Source organism: Camelus bactrianus, chromosome 3 (genome assembly GCF_048773025.1).
Source record: "Camelus bactrianus isolate YW-2024 breed Bactrian camel chromosome 3, ASM4877302v1, whole genome shotgun sequence".
Taxonomy (NCBI): Eukaryota; Metazoa; Chordata; class Mammalia; order Artiodactyla; family Camelidae; genus Camelus; species Camelus bactrianus.
Genome location: NC_133541.1, coordinates 28,859,309 through 28,876,961, shown reverse-complemented (window position 1 = coordinate 28,876,961; position 17,653 = coordinate 28,859,309). Strand labels below are relative to the sequence as shown.

The following is a 17,653-nucleotide window of genomic DNA, read 5'->3' as shown; positions in this document are numbered from 1 at the left end:
CAATTGCTTTTTGGTCAACAGTCAGCATTACTGATGACCTTTTATTTATCAATTTATAAAAGGTAAATATTTTCAAGTATTTGTATGTTCTCAGTAAACAAGATGGCACTGCTTAGTACTTAACTAGCTTCTCTTTTATGAAGTTTTGAAAATAAATTATAATTTCTTTATATGATTTATACTAGAAATCAAGGAACTAATGCAGTTTTTCGAATGGTATTATAGGTTTATGAAAGCTTTAAGTTACGCTTCGCTAGATAAAGAAGATTTGTTAAGTCCTATTAACCAAAATACCCTGCAGCGATCCTCCTCAGTGAGGTCCATGGTGTCCAGTGCAACATGCGGTAGCTCAGATGACTATATCGGCCTTGCTCTTCCAGTAGACATCAATGATATATTCCAGGTATCATAAATTCTGTGGTTTTCTTCTGAGGTGGTTTCCTTTTTTTTCATTTTATAACTGCTTACTAGTTATAATTTAAAGTGAATACTAATTTGGGGGAGAGGTGATTTTTTTTTTTAAGGCAGCTTTATTTAAAGAAACTTTGTGATAAGCATTATTTCGCCTTTCTCAACTGTTCTGTACTCTTGTTTAGCATCTCCATATCCCCAGAACATTATCCTTCCTTCTCTTCCAATGCTAAATCAGCATCTTGTTTGGTTTCTTTATCAGTATATTCTCACTAGAAACTTTTAGTTCCTAATCTTGCTTTTTAAAAAGTCACTTTGACTAATTCCTTGTTGATTTTTTAATTGTGATATAACTGACATATAACATTGTGTACATTTGAAATAACGCAATGTATCCCTTGTTTTATTTAATCCTTGATCCTGTTTATCCCATACAGGGCAGCCACACATGCTAAAGTCATATAGGGGGTGCTAATCCCATTAAGTACTCATAGATCTCTAGTTTATAGTACTAAAGAATACACATTTGCTCAGAAGTCTAAAGATAAGTTCTGAAATAATTATGTTAAAACCCATTTGAGTCACCAAGAATAGATAAGGACTTTAAGGGTTTTAGACTATTTTGTCAAGTTTTGATAATTTAACCTTCTTTAGTAATCTTTTGATTGTAGGTTCATGTGCTCTAGTAATTCTGTTTAAATTACATTTCATGTAATTTTGCTAATATTCATAAAGTAAACTTCTTTTTATAACAGGACTTACCATGACATATCTATTTTAGGTAAAGGATATCCCCTATTTTCAGACAAAAAACATACCTCCACATGATGATCGAGGTGCGAGAGTGTTTGCCCATGATGCAGGAGGTAATGCATGGGTTTGGTCTTGTCTTTACATGAAAAAGAAAATTCTTTTCCATAGGATGATAAAAATTCAATTATACTTACTTTTGGGTCAACTTATAAATTATAGCAAAATAATTGAGTCAATTTAAAATTAAACCACAATATTTTTTTTGTGGAGGGACTTAAGGCAGTGTTTTTCCAACTAAATACCTAGCCTCTCAAAAAGACAAAAACCAGATCAATTGCTTCTGTTTTGTTTTTTTTTTAAAGATACGTGAAAAATAATTTAACACTTAACTGTCATAGGTCTAAGAAACAGCTGCTTGGGGAAAGGGAGGGAGAAAAATGTTATCACACGTTACATGATCTCTCTTTGGTGTGAGCTATAGTATTTTAATTAATATGTGCATATCAGTCCCAGGTTTAAAGCTTTATAATCTTGATTATTTTTTTAACAAGGACCGCTTTAGACTCAGAATTACTACTTTATGCAAATATTGCAAATAATTGAAATGATGCCTTAGATGTATAATAATGATTTTTTATTTTGTTACTTAACACCTCATATTAAAATAATATAAACATATCTGCTGATTTTAATTATTTTCCTAATTTAAAGCAAATTATCCTTTTTTTCTCCCCAGTTAAGGTTATATTTGAGTCATAACAAGAGTTCTGGTTTTATTCCTTAATTTCCCTTCATTAAAATTTCATACAGTTTAAGACACTTTGAAAGAGGTGTCACTGATACTGTCTTCATCAGATTATGTTTTATATTTGCTTATACACAGGTCTTCCATCTGGAACTGGAGGTCTTGTGAAAAACTCTTTTCACTTGCTACGACAGCAGATGAGTCTTACGGAAATAATGAATTCAATCCATTCAGATGCTTCTCTGTTTTTAGAAAGTACAGAAGACACTGGACTGCAGGAACATACAGATGATAACTGCCTTTATTGTGTCTGTATTGAAATTCTGGGTTTCCAGCCCAGTAATCAACTAAGTGCAATATGTAGTCATTCAGGTGAGTGATTATGTTTTTCTGGATGAATCCACCTGAATTTGAATCTGCTCCAGTCACAAGTCATCTCCCAGCCCTGTTGATCATCCCTCTTACTCCATTCTCACTACCTCAGCCTTAGTCCAGCATCTCCCTACGGAAGTGTTAGTGTTTCAGTCTCCAGTTTTGGCGCCTTCCAATTCATCTTTCATAGTACTGTCTGGTGACAGTTCTTTACTGGCTATTCATGTCCAGCACACGAGACTCTTTTTGTGATCTAAATATCTTTCTCACCATTCGCCTATCTTATAACTGACATACCATTACTGACTGACTGATGTTTTTAAACAGACTATGCTTTTTTCCATGATTCTAGGCATGAAAAATGTGTTTTCCTTTTTGTTCCTTCTTGTTCCTTCCTCTCCTCACAGACATGCGAGCTCAGCTCACACACAGACACACACAATCTTATTTGGCAAGCCCACCCCATCCTCAGAGTCAGGAGTATTTTATTTCTATTGCCCTTTGTCTATAAATCTCTTATGATAATTATTTCTTGGTTATTTTTCCCCTCCCACTCAGTAAGTTCCTTCAGGGGATGGTCTGTCATCCTTTTCATTTTTATTTTTCTAATACCTGGCTGCATACTACTTTATACACTAGGTACTCAGTATGTTTTCAGTGAGGGAGTAAATGATGCAGACCCAGATTCAGCTTTTTTATATGATTCAACAAGTGACATATATTAGCAATTATAAATTAGTATGTATGTGTTTAAAGTATTACTATAGATACCTTTTCTTGGTGAATACCACTTAGCCATCCTCAGGAAAACCTAGTGAGAACCAAAGTTCTCTGGGCCATTCACCTAGATTTCTCCTTGGTATTCTGATTCAGAGCTTCCCAACTGCTGGGTTGTGGCACACTGATATACCGCAGACAGGATATGGATTTGCTGGGATATTAACCCTTCAGTGGTTCCATGCCCCAATAGGGCCTTGATTGACAAACCCTTGGACTAGGTGCTTCCCACTATGAACAGTCCTGTCCAGGGCCCCAGCGGGCTATAATTATTTTCATTTTCTTTGAGTGAGAGGTTTGAGCAGTACTGTTCTGATGTATTGTACACAGCAAAGAAGATGCTTTTTTTTTTTTAAAGCAGATGTATTTTGAATCATTTTTCTATACATCATTTATGGTATTTTAGTTCTTCCAAGTTCTGTTTCTTCATTTACTTATTCAGCAAATACTTATGAAGCACTTACCGTGGAGTTTTGCTGTACTGTTTTCTGTTTATTTATCAAACAAGAAATAGGGAAACCACTCTCCTAATTATTACCGAGTCACAGCACAGTCACAGCTAGTTCTAATCCATTTGTGGTCTGTAGCTGGACTAGTCATCTAGCAGAGTCTCATGAAGTTTGGGACGAGTGGAAGACTGGCTGCGGCTGGTGACGATCTCGCATTGGCACAGCCATCAGAGCCCCTTGGCTTGTTATCTAGTGATAGGAAGTGTTAGACTGAGGAGCAGTGGGGGGAGAATAACTCTTAATTGGGAAATGATTACTGCTGATACTCACCTTGGAGATGCGAAGGGAGGGAGGCTAATTGTTAAAAAGTCACTGAACCTTCACTCATTCATGCATTCAACACGTTTATTATGCCACTGCTATAGGTCAGGCAATCGCTAAACTATGTGCTCGAAAAACAGTTGTGAGAGAAAAAAATAAAAAGACACCATCTGAGCTCTAGACCAACGGGGAAGGAAATGGATTGATCAATCACTCGAACAGTTGATACACAAATATAATATGGCATTTGTAACAGGTGCCATCAAGGGTAGGCACATCATATTAGCAAAGGAATATAACTAGGTAGGCAGATAGAAGAAGAGACATCTGAAGAAGTTGCTATGAGCTGTGGTTGAACGAATGAATAGAAGCTAACTAAGTGAAGACAGGAGTATAGAGAATTTTGAGACAGAGGAAGCAGCATGAGCAAAGGTCTTCTCTCATGGGAGCAAGCCTGGGAAGTAGAAGAGATTGAAAAGACCCGTGTGAATAGAGCTCAAAAAGCAAGGGGGAAGGAGATACAGGATCAGCCTAGAAAGATAGTAGAGACCAGGCCCTGCAGGGCCCTTCCCACCCAAGTGTGGTCAGTGAGTCGGCAGCATCAGCATCACCTGAGAGCTTCTTAGAAACACAGAATCTCAAACTCTGCCCCGCACACAGAATCAGAATCTGCATTTTAACCTGGTTAAATAACCCAGGTTATTCAGGTACGCAGTGATGTTTGAGAAGCACTTCTATTGGCCATAGTCAGGATTTTGTGTGTCAGTAAGGAGACATCCAGTTATGGCAGATAACTAAAAATAGTCCCTCTGCTATTTTAATGATCATTTTAAAGGGACATCAGGACTTGAACACCAGGCTGTCCATTCTCTAAAAACTTTCAGTCTGATGTGTTGGTAGCGGTAGTTGTTCAAAAAATGTTAAAGCCCAGAGGAGAGGCTATAAGAATATTTCCTAACATTTTATTCTGTGTCTACCACCTTCACAGATTAGCTTATGCATTGTACACTTTAGTGTGCAAGGCGACATGCTGGCCTTTCAAAACTTAGTATTATATGTTTCTTTTGGGTCTGCTTTATATATTTCACCACATTTGCCCTAGTGTAGCTAACCAAGAGTGGGAAACCTAAGTGTTTTAGTCCAGAGAGGAAACAATGAAAGCAAACAACTACAGTTAAGCTAGAGATGACATAGATAAAAGAAAGAGCATTAGGAAAAAAAAAAATTAGCCAACTATAAAGGCTAATGGTAAGAAGATCAGTTTGAATGTCTAGGTTATTAAACTGATGATTGTGATGGCTAGGTAGAAACTACACTGGAGAGAGGAGGGCCCTAGAGAGAGAGTAATGGTTTCATCAAAATCTATACCAAAGATCAGTGGTATGCAGATGAGGGTGTAAGGGGAACGATGAGGTGGTGCCCCACGTATCTGGCCTTGCCCAGGTATGAAGTTGGAGTTGGAGTTGGAGGAAGCTAGGAAATGCTAGGACTCCAAGAAACACTGAAAACCACTGGTGTAAACATAGTGCAGTGAGTTTTGGTGTCAAGAAGACTTAGGCTCGAAGCCAAACTTTTTCCATCTTATTAGTTCTTTAATCTTGGGCAATGCACTTAGTTTTGCCAAGCTTTACTTTTTTATTTTTTCTGAAATCTCTAAATGGGAATAATTATACCTTCCTTATAGTGTGGTTTTGGTATTTAGTAACATTAAGATAAGGTTGCATTCAGTGAGCTCTCTGTAAATGGTAACGCACACTAAATTGTTTATGTTAGAAATGCTATGCTCTCATAAATTCTGATGGTTCGGTTATAGTTATCTTACTGTGCTCCTGAGGAACAAACACCTCCTGCTCACTTCGTTTTACTTCCCTGCTGCCCAGGAGAATTGGTTATCAGGTGGGCACGTATATCAGCAATAGAACTTTCCTCATGGAAATTCTTTATGTTTTTAATAAATAATTGTTTCAGCATTTCCCATAATCTGTTTGGGAACTTAACTACTTTCTGGTAGGAAAAATTTAGCTTATGATTTTTCTGAATTAACCCATATGAATTTATATGTATATTATTCTTTGCTTAGAGCTTTTTGTTTTTCCCTACATAGAGTAGTTGGAGCCAGCCTTATGCTCAGATACAGGGAGTAAAGAAGGTATTCGGTCTCTTAGGGTCTGGTCTGTCCTGTGCTTCATGTCTACATTTTTAATTAATAGATAAAGCTGAGCTAGAAAATTATTAATGAAAAAGAGAGGAAACAATGAAAGCAAACAACTACAGTTAAGCTAGAGATGACATAGATAAAGTGATTCAGTTAATGGACATAATGCTTCATCCAAACTAAAAATAATCTTGAAATAAAATGTTTTGAGTAAAAGTGTGTCTTCTCTCTTAAAGAGAAAGGAAATAAAGGTCTCTAAAGGTAGGTACCATCAACCCAGTATGCACGGTTTTGCCTTCAGTGGACTCATAGACATTGTCTTCCACACATAAGAAAAAGTAGGCTAACTAGCTGTTCCTTTCCCAGTTTCAGGAATTTCTGGTTCTCCTTATCCTGCAGGTTTATAGATAGTGCCTGTATTCTGTCCACATGTTCTCTGAAGTTTCTATTTAGTACATGTAATTATTTCATTAAAAAAGTTTATTCGTATGGTTAAGCATGTTTCACACACAAAAAATACCCCATGTAGCAAAAGCCTTCTGTTGTCACTATAGCTAGGGTGATGTTTCACATCTCCAAATGGGCTAAACTAATTTTTCTGGAACCTAGCTTAGCTAGAGGAATGGGGGTTTTTTTGTTTGTTTTTTGTTTTAATGAGAATGAATGATATGCTTAGAAATGAGATATGATTCTGAAAGGTTGGAAATTTGGGGGTTTGTCACTGGTTAAAGGTGAGGCTGAAATGGATTAGTTTATAACTTTTTAGAAACATTGAAGAAAGTGTGATTTTCTTACTGTTCCTTGGGCTGGAATATTTTGTCATTTTACTCCCTGGGAAGCTCATCAGTTGTGTCTAAAATAACATTCATCTCGTACCTGGTTATTCAACATTACTGGTTCTTAAGTACATCTTTAGTTCTCTCAAATCTTTTGGCAGTAGTTTTATTTTTAAAATCAGTGTAGGGGTTGTATAGCTCAGTGTGGTAAAGCACGTGCTTAGCATGCAGGAGGTCTTGGGTTCAATCCCCAGTACTTCAATTAAAAATTTTTTAAAAAAATAAATTCAATGTATAATTTAAGTAATGATGTTACTTTTAAATGCCTGACCAGAGGCATGATTTCTTGAATCTTAAAACTATGCTAAACTGATAGATCTTCTTTTCCAAGGAACCAAGATATATTCTGCCTAGATGATATAAAATAGTAGTCTTAGGAAGTGCTTAAAGGTAAGATTGAGGTGGTGGTATCTATTTTGTGGAAGACAGCATAGGGAGAGGTAGTATGTGTTGACATTGGTGTAGTTTCCTGGACTTTTAAAGATAAGCTTTTGAAAGCTTTTTTTTTTTCTTCTTTTTTTCTTTTCCTTTCCTTTTTTTTTTTTTTTTTTTTTTTTTTTAAATACTCTTGACAGTGTGTTGTAGTGAAAAGAGTACTGGACTGGCTGTCAAGAGGTCTTACCTTCTGGCTGAATGTGTCTCCTATCTCTGAACCTTATTTCTTAGTGTACTAAGGTTGTATGATTTTCTACATTGCCCAGTGTTACTTCCTAAAAGGATAACCAAAGACTTTCTGATATCCATTTGCTCTGATCACTTAGTTTAAGTGCTCAGGAAAAATTTAAATTAAGAAATATCGATGTCATTTTAGTGGCACTGGGATGTTTGGTTGACCTCAAAATCCCATTTAGGGGTACCTTAGCAATGCATGGATAGTAAATTTAACTCAAAGGAAAGAACTTATAAGCCCAGGGAATATGATTCTTATGCTGATAATTATTAAATGGGGAGAACAGCAAGTCATAGAATAATAGGTACAATATAATTCCACTTACACACCCAAAGAGCAAGAAAGAGAAATTTAAAATAGCAAAATACCTGAATTTTTATATGTATATAAATGAGGAGGGTATTTAGTTTGGGGGTGGGAGGACTGGGAGAGGGGGTAGGTAAGGTATCTTCCCTTTTTATTCTGTGTACATCTTTACTTCTTTAAATAAACATACTATTTTTGTAATTTAGAAAAATAAAATCTAATGTATAAATGTCTTTGGAATTTAACAGGTTTCACTATCTGGGCAGTCTGAATTTCCTTTGAAAGTCTATATCATGGGAAGTAATTATTAAAAGCTGGAAAGAAATGACAAGGAATCATCTCTTCTGTAGTATACAGTGCAAGCATAGGAATTAAGCCATTGTGATCCTTTAATTGGGTTAATTAATTTTTCCTTCAGACCTTCAAGACATTCCATATTCTGATTGGTGTGAGCAGACTATCCATAATCCCTTAGAAGTAGTTCCCTCTAAGTTTTCGGGCATTTCTGGATGCAGTGATGGAGTGTCTCAGGAGGGCTCAGCCAGCAGCACCAAAAGCACAGAATTGCTACTAGGTAGGTTTTCAAATTCAAATCCAAGCATTGTTAAAACTGTACTTTAACTTTGTTGTTGTTGGTAAGTAGTGTTATTGTCTCAAAACTACGGCAAGTCAGTTTTAGTGAGGTGTATATAGCCAACTGTTGCCCCTGTATCAGCTACTGATACGTTCCCTCTTAACTGTTGGATTTCATTGGAAAGAATTTTGCTCCCCAAATGGCTGACGGGTCATGTGCAGTTTATCTCAGTTCTGTATCTTTAGGTGAAGTTTAAAAACAGGTTTCATGAGTTACAATCATTTTCTATTGTGATATAGATCAAATATTTTAATCTTCTTTTCAGGTGTTAAAACAATTCCAGATGATACACCAATGTGCCGTATACTCCTTCGCAAAGAAGTTCTGAGATTAGTCATTAATTTGAGTAGTTCAGTTTCAACTAAATGTCATGAAACTGGGCTTTTAACGTAAGTAAACTATGAGCACAAGTATTCTTTGTTCTGCTTTTTACGGTGAAAAAGATACATGAAATACTTGAAGTTAGACTAATTAGCTTACTCAGCAGTTCACAACTGCAGGCGTATCTGAGCGAGGCTAGATTTTCTTCATATACTTCAACCAAACTAACATATGGTAACAGATGGAATGCAGAAGCAGGTATGTGAATACAGCTGTCTTCTATTAAACCAGACTTTAGAAGAGATCTGTAAAAATGTAAAACAGTACTACTATTCTCACTTTTTTAGTTTTGGAAAATATAGTTATTATTCGTTATGTACATTTGCTAACTTGTAATGAGTTAATTTTTTAAATGAATTAATATTCTGAAATTTTCTCAATTTTAATTTCTTTTTGGTAATTATTGATGGCTGTGGCCCACACAAATAAGATTTTGGGGGTTCTCAATAACTTTTAAGAAGGTAGGGGAATCCTAAGACCCTAAAGTTTGAGAAAAGCTGGCCTACATAAAATAAGTGATATTTTCTTGGTTTAATTTTTCCCTATTTTTTTTCTTTTCTGTGAATAAAAGTTGTAGAATTTTTATTGCTTTTCTAAATCATAGCAACATGATAAAATTCAGGCAATCTTCAACATCTTTGATATTTAAAGCAGTGATCCTCAAAAGAAATACACCTCAGGGTTTCCTGAGGGGCTTTAAAAAATAGTAGTACAACAGATGCCAGGGTTTCTCTGTAGACTTCCTGGCCCAAAGCTGTAAGTTTAGTGGGTCCTTAACCTCTGTATTACCCATCCCCATTGCTGATCCTGAGATGCTGTCCTAGCTAAAAGCTGTTTAAAGGTTGAAATATATAAAAAGATTAGCCCAGTGAAGACTGTTAATAATTTTGGTCTAACTTTAAATACTTATTTCTATTTAAAAACTTAGTTTTGAAAATATTTGAGTTATCCTAGGCCGATAAATAAATTTTGCAATTTCTTATGGCAATGAAAAAGAATATTTCTAACTTTCCAAGTATTTGGATTTTTATCATTTTAAGAGATAACCCAAAACTTAAAATAACTAATTTACATGTAGGGTAGGAATATTTACTACTTTATATATTTATCCCAGCACATCAAATATGTCATTTAATCAATATCTGGAGGAAAAAAATTTAAAAAGTGATATTTTGAAAGAAAAATAGGTAAGTCATTATTACAGTTTTTATCATATCATAGTCTTCGTTTTCATTTTAGAATTAAGGAGAAGTATCCTCAAACATTTGATGACATATGCCTTTACTCCGAGGTTTCCCATTTGCTATCACACTGCACATTTAGACTTCCATGTCGGAGGTTCATACAAGAATTATTTCAAGATGTACAGTTTTTACAAGTAAGTAGGACTTGTATTTATGAAATCTATCTTTCAAAAATAATTCTGTTTGAATTAAGTTAAAAGAGACATATCCGTTGATACACTAGAATGTCATTAACAGTTTACCACTTCTTTCCTAGATGCATGAAGAAGCAGAGGCTGTCCTGGCAACACCACCAAAGCAACCTATAGTTGATACATCTGCTGAGTCCTGACCTCATATTTATGATGTACATAGATGTATATGATATATAGTCATATTTGTGGACTTTTAAAAGCCTCAGAAAATGCTGGCTGACTGGGCAGCAAAGACAGGAATATCTTCTGTACACTGTTCCAGCAATTACTGGTACATGAACAGTTGGAACTGCGGACTTCCCTAACCAAAACAACTTCCTCTCTCCCCTAGCTGAGCCCTTTTCAGGGTTCATTGTTCATTACCACAATTTTAAGAGTTTTAGTTACCATTGTATGCAAGAGCCAAGCACTGAATACCTACATAGGTTTTCTGTTTTTTCATTTTAAGAGCATAATAACAGTGGAACAATAATAAGATATGCAGAAGCACCCTTCACACAGTTATTTCTGAATTCTTTTTTTAGGGTAAATGTAAAGATGCCTTGTTTGTTAGCTAATTTGTGGAAACCAGGAATCAGTGTCTGTGAGATGGCACCCTGTTCCCACAGTAGAGTGTGCTATAACTGCTGGTATTAGAAGGGGATCTTCGGCCCTTCCACTCTTTTCTTAATGTTTGTAACACTACTTCAGAGGTTTGTAACCTCAAAGTGAAAGAAGAGCCTCAACAACCCGGGACTTGTAAGTTATTTTTATGTTACTAGACTTGCATAAAGTTTCTTATTTGTTTTCCATCTCTTCAGTTTTGTTGCAGTGTGTTATTATAGGCTGTTTGAACCGATTAAGGTTTTTCACTACAGTTCCTGATTAAAATCAGAAAATTATTTCATATCAGTATTTCCCATTTATAGAATGCATATATTTTCAGTGGATTTCCATTTTCATTAGCTTCCTATATCACCATTTTAAACAGGAACTTGAGCAAGCACTATTAACTTAGGCCTAAAGCAAAAGAAAGCATTAAATAATACCTTGAATCTCTAGAGAAAAAGGTAAATTTGCTTACAATTTACACATTCCATGGAAAAAGAAGAGCCATAGTTCCTTTTGAGAAAATCATTAATGAAACTTATTATGATTAAAAATTGTAGTGAAAAGCCTTAAGTACCAAATTTTAAAGCAGCAGTAATTTAACTTTTATATCAGTGTTCTTGTTTTGCACAAACTAAATGCAGTGATAGGTGAGTTTATGAGTATAGTAAATTGCCTTTATCACGTTTGTGAAGTTGTTAAGTTGATGAGGGCAAGGTTTTGTTTGTGTGTTTAATTTGTGTATGTCTAAAGATACTTGGAAATCTTTACAGGAATTAAACATATATGCAAATTTGTATATAAAAAAGCATGGCCATCATCATTAGAATGCTTGTAAATGAAAGGATTATCTTTTTTGAGGTCTATATACAAGTAGAAAAAAAATCCAGCTGGACTGATTAGGACCCTTATGAAATTCATTTGTTTATACCATTTTACAGTTATACATCAGCCTTTGACACAGTCATAGTGCATTGATTAATATTTTCCCAAATTACAGATCCTTTTTATAACGGGCTTGTTCTTTGAGATCTCTGTAAAGAACCCTGTGAACTAGAAAACGTAACTCACAGAGAGAGATATATATATTTTTTAATTTACTGGCACTGAAAGTTCCAATTGGGATGAAGCATTTCATCTCACTTCATAACACCTCTTTGACTGCACTTCAGTGAATTGTTCTCGTGTGCACTGTGTAGCAACTTACATTAGAACAAAGCAGATAAGGGCTGTAAGCTGCTGCTTATGTTAAAAAGTGGTTCTTCAGATTTTCTTTCATAAAATTCAATTGAAGAGAAAATAAATGCTGTTTTCTTTTTAACTTTAATTTATCACTGAACCCATGTGTTTATTTAAATGTCAACAGTACTTCTAAGAACGTTGCCTGTCACCTTGGTCTTTGGTCTCGGATGATTATATACTGCCTTCCAGAGAACCAAATGTCAGAGATACTAGACCAAATAGTGGTTAAAAACTCCAAAGGAGCTAATGTAGTAATCTTTTTAATAATGGGATTAACATATTTTAGACATTCATTTTAAACACTACCTCAGTTAATATAGAGTGTAAAATCTGTGGTTTAATCCCTCGAAAGTTAACTAATTCTTTTTTGTTACACACACACATGCAACCATCCCCATCCCTGACCCCCACCTCACTCATCCATTCTGAAATGAAGTCTTCATTACTATTAGCCTGAACAGTTTTGGGGTTTTTTGATTATTACTTTGAAAGACATGTATGTATATATCATAATATTTGCCTATAGCACTTAGTTTGGGGAGACACTCAGAGCTTTGTGGTTCGCAGTAATCTAAGAAAAAAGATGTCTATACTTAAATGTATAGTGCTATTTGATTTATCCATGTTTCACTGATAGGTCTAATATGTTTTCTTTAAGTACTTATTTGTATAAAAGTAGACTTTTACAATGAAAAATGTTCACATGCAGTGCCAAGTGATAAACTTAGGTGTTTAAAAATATTAAATTATAGCAGAAAAGTTAGGAATGTCGTCAGTGGTAATAGAAATAATTGAGAAAAACATCTATAAATAATATTACCAGACTATAAAATACCAAAATAATGTCAATACTGTAGTTTTTCAAGATTTTAGAATTAATCTTAGTCCATATATAAATTTGTACTACTGGTAATTATTGAACAATTTGGAAGAATTTGGGGAGTTGTGCTGGTTGTAAACTGTGAATTTCTAATTGTAAAGTGAATTGTCATTTCTAATTGAATTTTTTTCAAGAACTGACTTCAACTTCACATACTAAGTAAATACTGATAAATAAGGAAATTAGAAATTAGCATTCGTAATTAAATATGATCTAAAATTCCTTATACTTTTATTTCCTGTTTATGCTTAGATAGAGTTGAGAGGGGAAAGAAGTCTTTTCTCCCTAATAAAAATTTTTCTAATAAAGATTGGTAGCATAAGGACATTCTGTGAGACAGTGACATTAAAAGAGGCTCTTTGGAGACATATACTTTATTATACTAGTTGCTCTAACATCATGTGTTCAAGTCCTTTTGAAATGGTGTGGCTTTAATAGTTTTCAGCTCTTTTATCTAGAGCTTTTGAGGTAATTAAAGCTGAGTTTTTCAGGGCATATTACAATGTCAGAGTGTTCAACAGTGAGGTGTGAAAACTTCCTTAGATTTGTCTACTGCTATTTATATAAAAACATTTTTCATTCCATTCAGAGGATGCCTTTTATCCCCACATTAAAGCACAGATCATTAAGCAATAAAAATCAATCAAATTGTTACCCAAATTATAATTGCAATTATTTTTGCATGGTAAGAGTGAGGTGCTAATTTTGTGTGAGATGATCTTTGTAAACTACCTTGGGAAAGGTCCTTTGGAAGTAAGGTTTTCCCTTTTTGTCCTATGCTTCCAGTTTTGTCTCAAATTCACAATCCATGAAACATGGGGAAAAAAAGAAACAGTAGAATTAACTGAGAGTTTTATGAGAAGAGCTGTTGGAATAAAAGGACATTTCAGATTTTCCAGACTGTGAGTTAGGAAAGGTCTCCCTTGTCTCCCCATTCAGGAAATACATTATTACCAACTTCATTTCAAGAGTATCACTACAGTGAGGGTTTGATTATGAAAGCAGACCAGTGAGGTTAATAGCGATACTTGTCAGACAATATTTAAGTCTGTGAGAATCTTTCTAGGAGCATTCATGTTTTCTTTTAGTTCTAGGTTCCCAGGGTAGTTTTCATTCATAGTAGGTTTATATGACTCACACAGAATGTGGATTTTCCCCCCTTTAGAGTATTTTTGTAATGTAGGTGGATAGCTATGCCACAGCATGCATAAATTGCACATTTTGTTTGACTTTCTTTATAAAATATTTAATTTGAAAAATATAATTTATGCCAAAAAAGTATACCTTGTAACTTTGCCACTAAATAGGTTAATTTAGCACAAAATGCAAAGTCTTGGGGCAGAGCAGGGAGAGGTAAAAAATTTCATAGATAATAGTTGAAAAATATTCCATTATTGGCCTGTCAGAAACCCTAAAGCTGCATTGTAAAACAAATGGTGTAAATTAGTTTTGGAAAGTGGTAAGGGATTGTGAAAAAAAAAAAAATCTCAGACTTAATGCTCCCTGACCACTTAATTTTCTTTTTTATTTAGTAATACGCTGCTACATATTTGGAGGTTCTGGTGTTTGTAGGTCACTGAACAGACATTGAAATCTGATTTATATTGTATAACTGTAACATAGAAAGAAAAAGTATTTATATATTTTCCGTAAGAATATTTCATTGAGTTCTGTATAATTTAAATAAGGTTTGTCCCCTAATGGTTTTGCTCACCTCGATTTTTTTTTTTCGTGGTTTTCTTGTTTTTGTATAATGTGTACAGTTTATGTCAAGGGCATTAAAAGCCTCCTGAAGCATAATCTTATCAAAGGGATACATTCTTAATAAAATGTACTTAAAATTCTTAAACTTGTATTGTTGTATTTGAAATTTTAAAACCGTCAGTGTTGATATGAATTATGTACCACTGAGGCTGCTTCGTGCAACTCCTAGTAAAAGTGACTTAGGTACCACAGAGAAAAGTCTGGCTCAGTAACACATTAGTGGCTTGTTCCAAATGTTTTAAAAGAGCTGTTTGTACTTTCTAAACACTCTTCATAGTCTAATCAAATAAATATCTTTACAGTTATTTTTTAACCTCAAATCATTGTAAAGGGTTTGAAAAAAATTGATTTTTCTTTATACAGAACAGTTCTATTTTTGCTATTAGTTGCTTAAGATACAAAATAAGTGATGATGGTTATGATAGTGACTTTTCTAAGATATTTGATTTCTCATGCAGAAACGGGCCTGCATCAGATAGGATAACCTTCAGCCACCTAACGACAAGGAGAATTACCAAGCCTGGAGAATAAAATTCAGTGTCTAAGCTAGGGTTTGTTATAGTTGACTAAATGTAATAAAATGTATTCAGAAATAGATTTGTTTTCTATAGTTTGTTTTTTAAGCATATTTATGTATATCACTTTCATATTTCCTTCCATTGTATATCTCTACATAGGTATGTTTTTCAACAAAAATAATTGGCCCCAAATAGACTAAAAAGCGGATTTAATCATCATCAAATAGCTCATTTTTGAAAAATGTGACAATAGTGCTGCACTGCAGAATGCTTGTTTTATAAAAACTCTAGTATATAAAGATAAAAATAAAGTACTGTCTTAGTCCATTCAGGCTGCTATAATGAAATACCACAGACTGGGTAGTTTATAAACAATAGAAATGTATTTCTCACAGCTTTGTAAGCTGGAAGTCTGAGATCAGGCCACAGACTTCCTGTGTCTTGTGTCTTCATGTGGCACAAGGGACTAGGAAACTGTGGTATCTCTTAGTAGAGTATTAATCTCATTCATAAGAGTTCTAGCCTCGTGACCTAATAACCTCCCAAACACACCTCATCTTTGGGTGTTTGGATTTCAACATAGGAATTTGGGGGAGTTGCTCATTCAGACCATAGCAACTAATTTTACACTGATTTCAAAACAGGAAACCAAAATGTACTAAAACTTCGTTGCTTTAAGGCTTATCTTAGAGGACTGAGTCAGCTACATTTGCCTCGTCCTTTAAATTGAATATATTTAGTTACTGTGTTGTAACTATTTTAACTGCTAATTCTGAAGACTTCCTATCTTCTCTTGTATCTCTTCAAGGGTTTTAAAAGTCCTACTTTATGCAAAATGTTTAAATTCTTTGAGATGAAAGTCAACTCATCTTTCAGCAGAGATCTTAGAAGAAATATTAGATGTCAAATTCAACCTGATTTTCTTTTTTTAAATGTTATTGTTTATTGAAGTGTAGGTGATTTACAATGTTAGTTTCAGGTGTACAGCAAAGCGATTCAGTTATACACATACATACATATTTTTTCAGATTCTTTTCCATTATATGTTATTGTAAGAAAATGAATATAATTCCCTGTGCTATGCAGTAGGCCCTTATTGTTTATTTTATAAATAGAGGGTGTATCTGTTAACCCCAAACTCCTAATTTATCCCTCCCCCACTGTTTCCCCTTTGGTAACTATAGTTTGTCATCTGTGTCTGTGAGTCTTATTTTTGGTTTGTAAATAAAATTTGTGTCTTTTTTTTAGATTCCACATATAAGTGATGTTATATAATATTTGTCTTTCTGTCTGACTTCACTTAATATGATAATATCTAGGTCCATCCACATTTCTGCAAATGGCATTATTCCATTCTTTTGTATGGCTAAGTAATATTCCTTTGTGTGTATATATATAAAAATATGTGTATATGTGTGTGTGTATACATATCTATGCCATATCTTCTTTATCCATTCATCTGTTAGTGGACATTTAGATTGTTTCCATGTCTTGGCTGTTGTAAATAGTGCTGCTATGAACACTGAGGTGCATGTGTCTTTTCGAATTACAGTTTTCTCCAGATAAACGCCCAGGAGCGGGATTGCTGGATCATACGGTAAGTCTATTTTTAGTTTTTTAAGGAAACTCCATACTGTCCTCCATAGTGATTGCACCAATTTACATCCCCACCAACAGTGTAGGAGGGTTCCTTTTTCTCCACACCCTCTCCAGCATATGTTATTTTTAGACTTTTTGATGATGGCCATTCTGACTGGTGTGAGGTGATACCTCATAGTTTTTATTTGTATTTCTCTAATAATTATCAAAATTGAGCATCTTTTCATGTGCCTGTTGGCCATCTGGATGTCTTCTTTGGAGAAATGCCTATTAGGTCTTATGCCCATTTTTGATTGGGTTGGTTTTTTTTTTTTTTTTGATATTAAGCTGTATGAGTTGTTTGTATAGTTTGGAAGTTAGTCCCTTATTATTCAAGTCATTTGCAAATATTTTCTCCCATTCAGTAGGTTGTCTTTTTGTTTTGTTTACGGTTTCATTTGCTGTGCAAAAGTTTTTAAGTTTGATTAGGTCCCATCTGTTTATTTTTGCTTTTATTTCCATTACTCTAGGAGCTGGTTCGAAAAAAATACTGCTGCAATTTATGTCCAAGAGTGTTCTGCCTGTTTTTCTCTAGGAGTTTTATAGTATCTGGTCTTACATTTAGGCATGTAACCCATTTTGAGTTTATTTTTGTGTATGTGTTAGAGAATGCTCTCATTTCATTCTTTCACATGTAGCTGTCCAGTTTTCTCAGCACCACTTATTGAAGAGACTGTCTTTTCTCCATTGTATATTCTTGCCTCCATTGTTGTATATTAATTGACAATAAGTGCGTAGGTATATTTTTGGACTTTATCCTGTTCCATTGATCTAT

General features: G+C 34.4%; 1 protein-coding gene across 2 annotated transcripts in view; it reads left to right on the top strand.

Annotated features, from left to right (window-relative positions):
• The window catches only part of RICTOR (RPTOR independent companion of MTOR complex 2), a 102,183-nt gene extending 87,376 nt beyond the window's left edge, over window positions 1-14,807 (top strand). For both annotated transcript variants that reach the window (XM_074357295.1, XM_074357286.1), the window contains 7 exons: window positions 226-403; window positions 1,193-1,277; window positions 2,048-2,281; window positions 8,214-8,369; window positions 8,695-8,818; window positions 10,050-10,188; window positions 10,311-14,807. In XM_074357295.1, coding sequence (XP_074213396.1) covers window positions 226-403; window positions 1,193-1,277; window positions 2,048-2,281; window positions 8,214-8,369; window positions 8,695-8,818; window positions 10,050-10,188; window positions 10,311-10,385 — 991 coding nt within the window. In that variant the 3' untranslated portion in view covers window positions 10,386-14,807. The remainder of the gene's footprint in view (window positions 1-225; window positions 404-1,192; window positions 1,278-2,047; window positions 2,282-8,213; window positions 8,370-8,694; window positions 8,819-10,049; window positions 10,189-10,310) is intronic.
• Window positions 14,808-17,653: the final 2,846 nt, after the last annotated feature.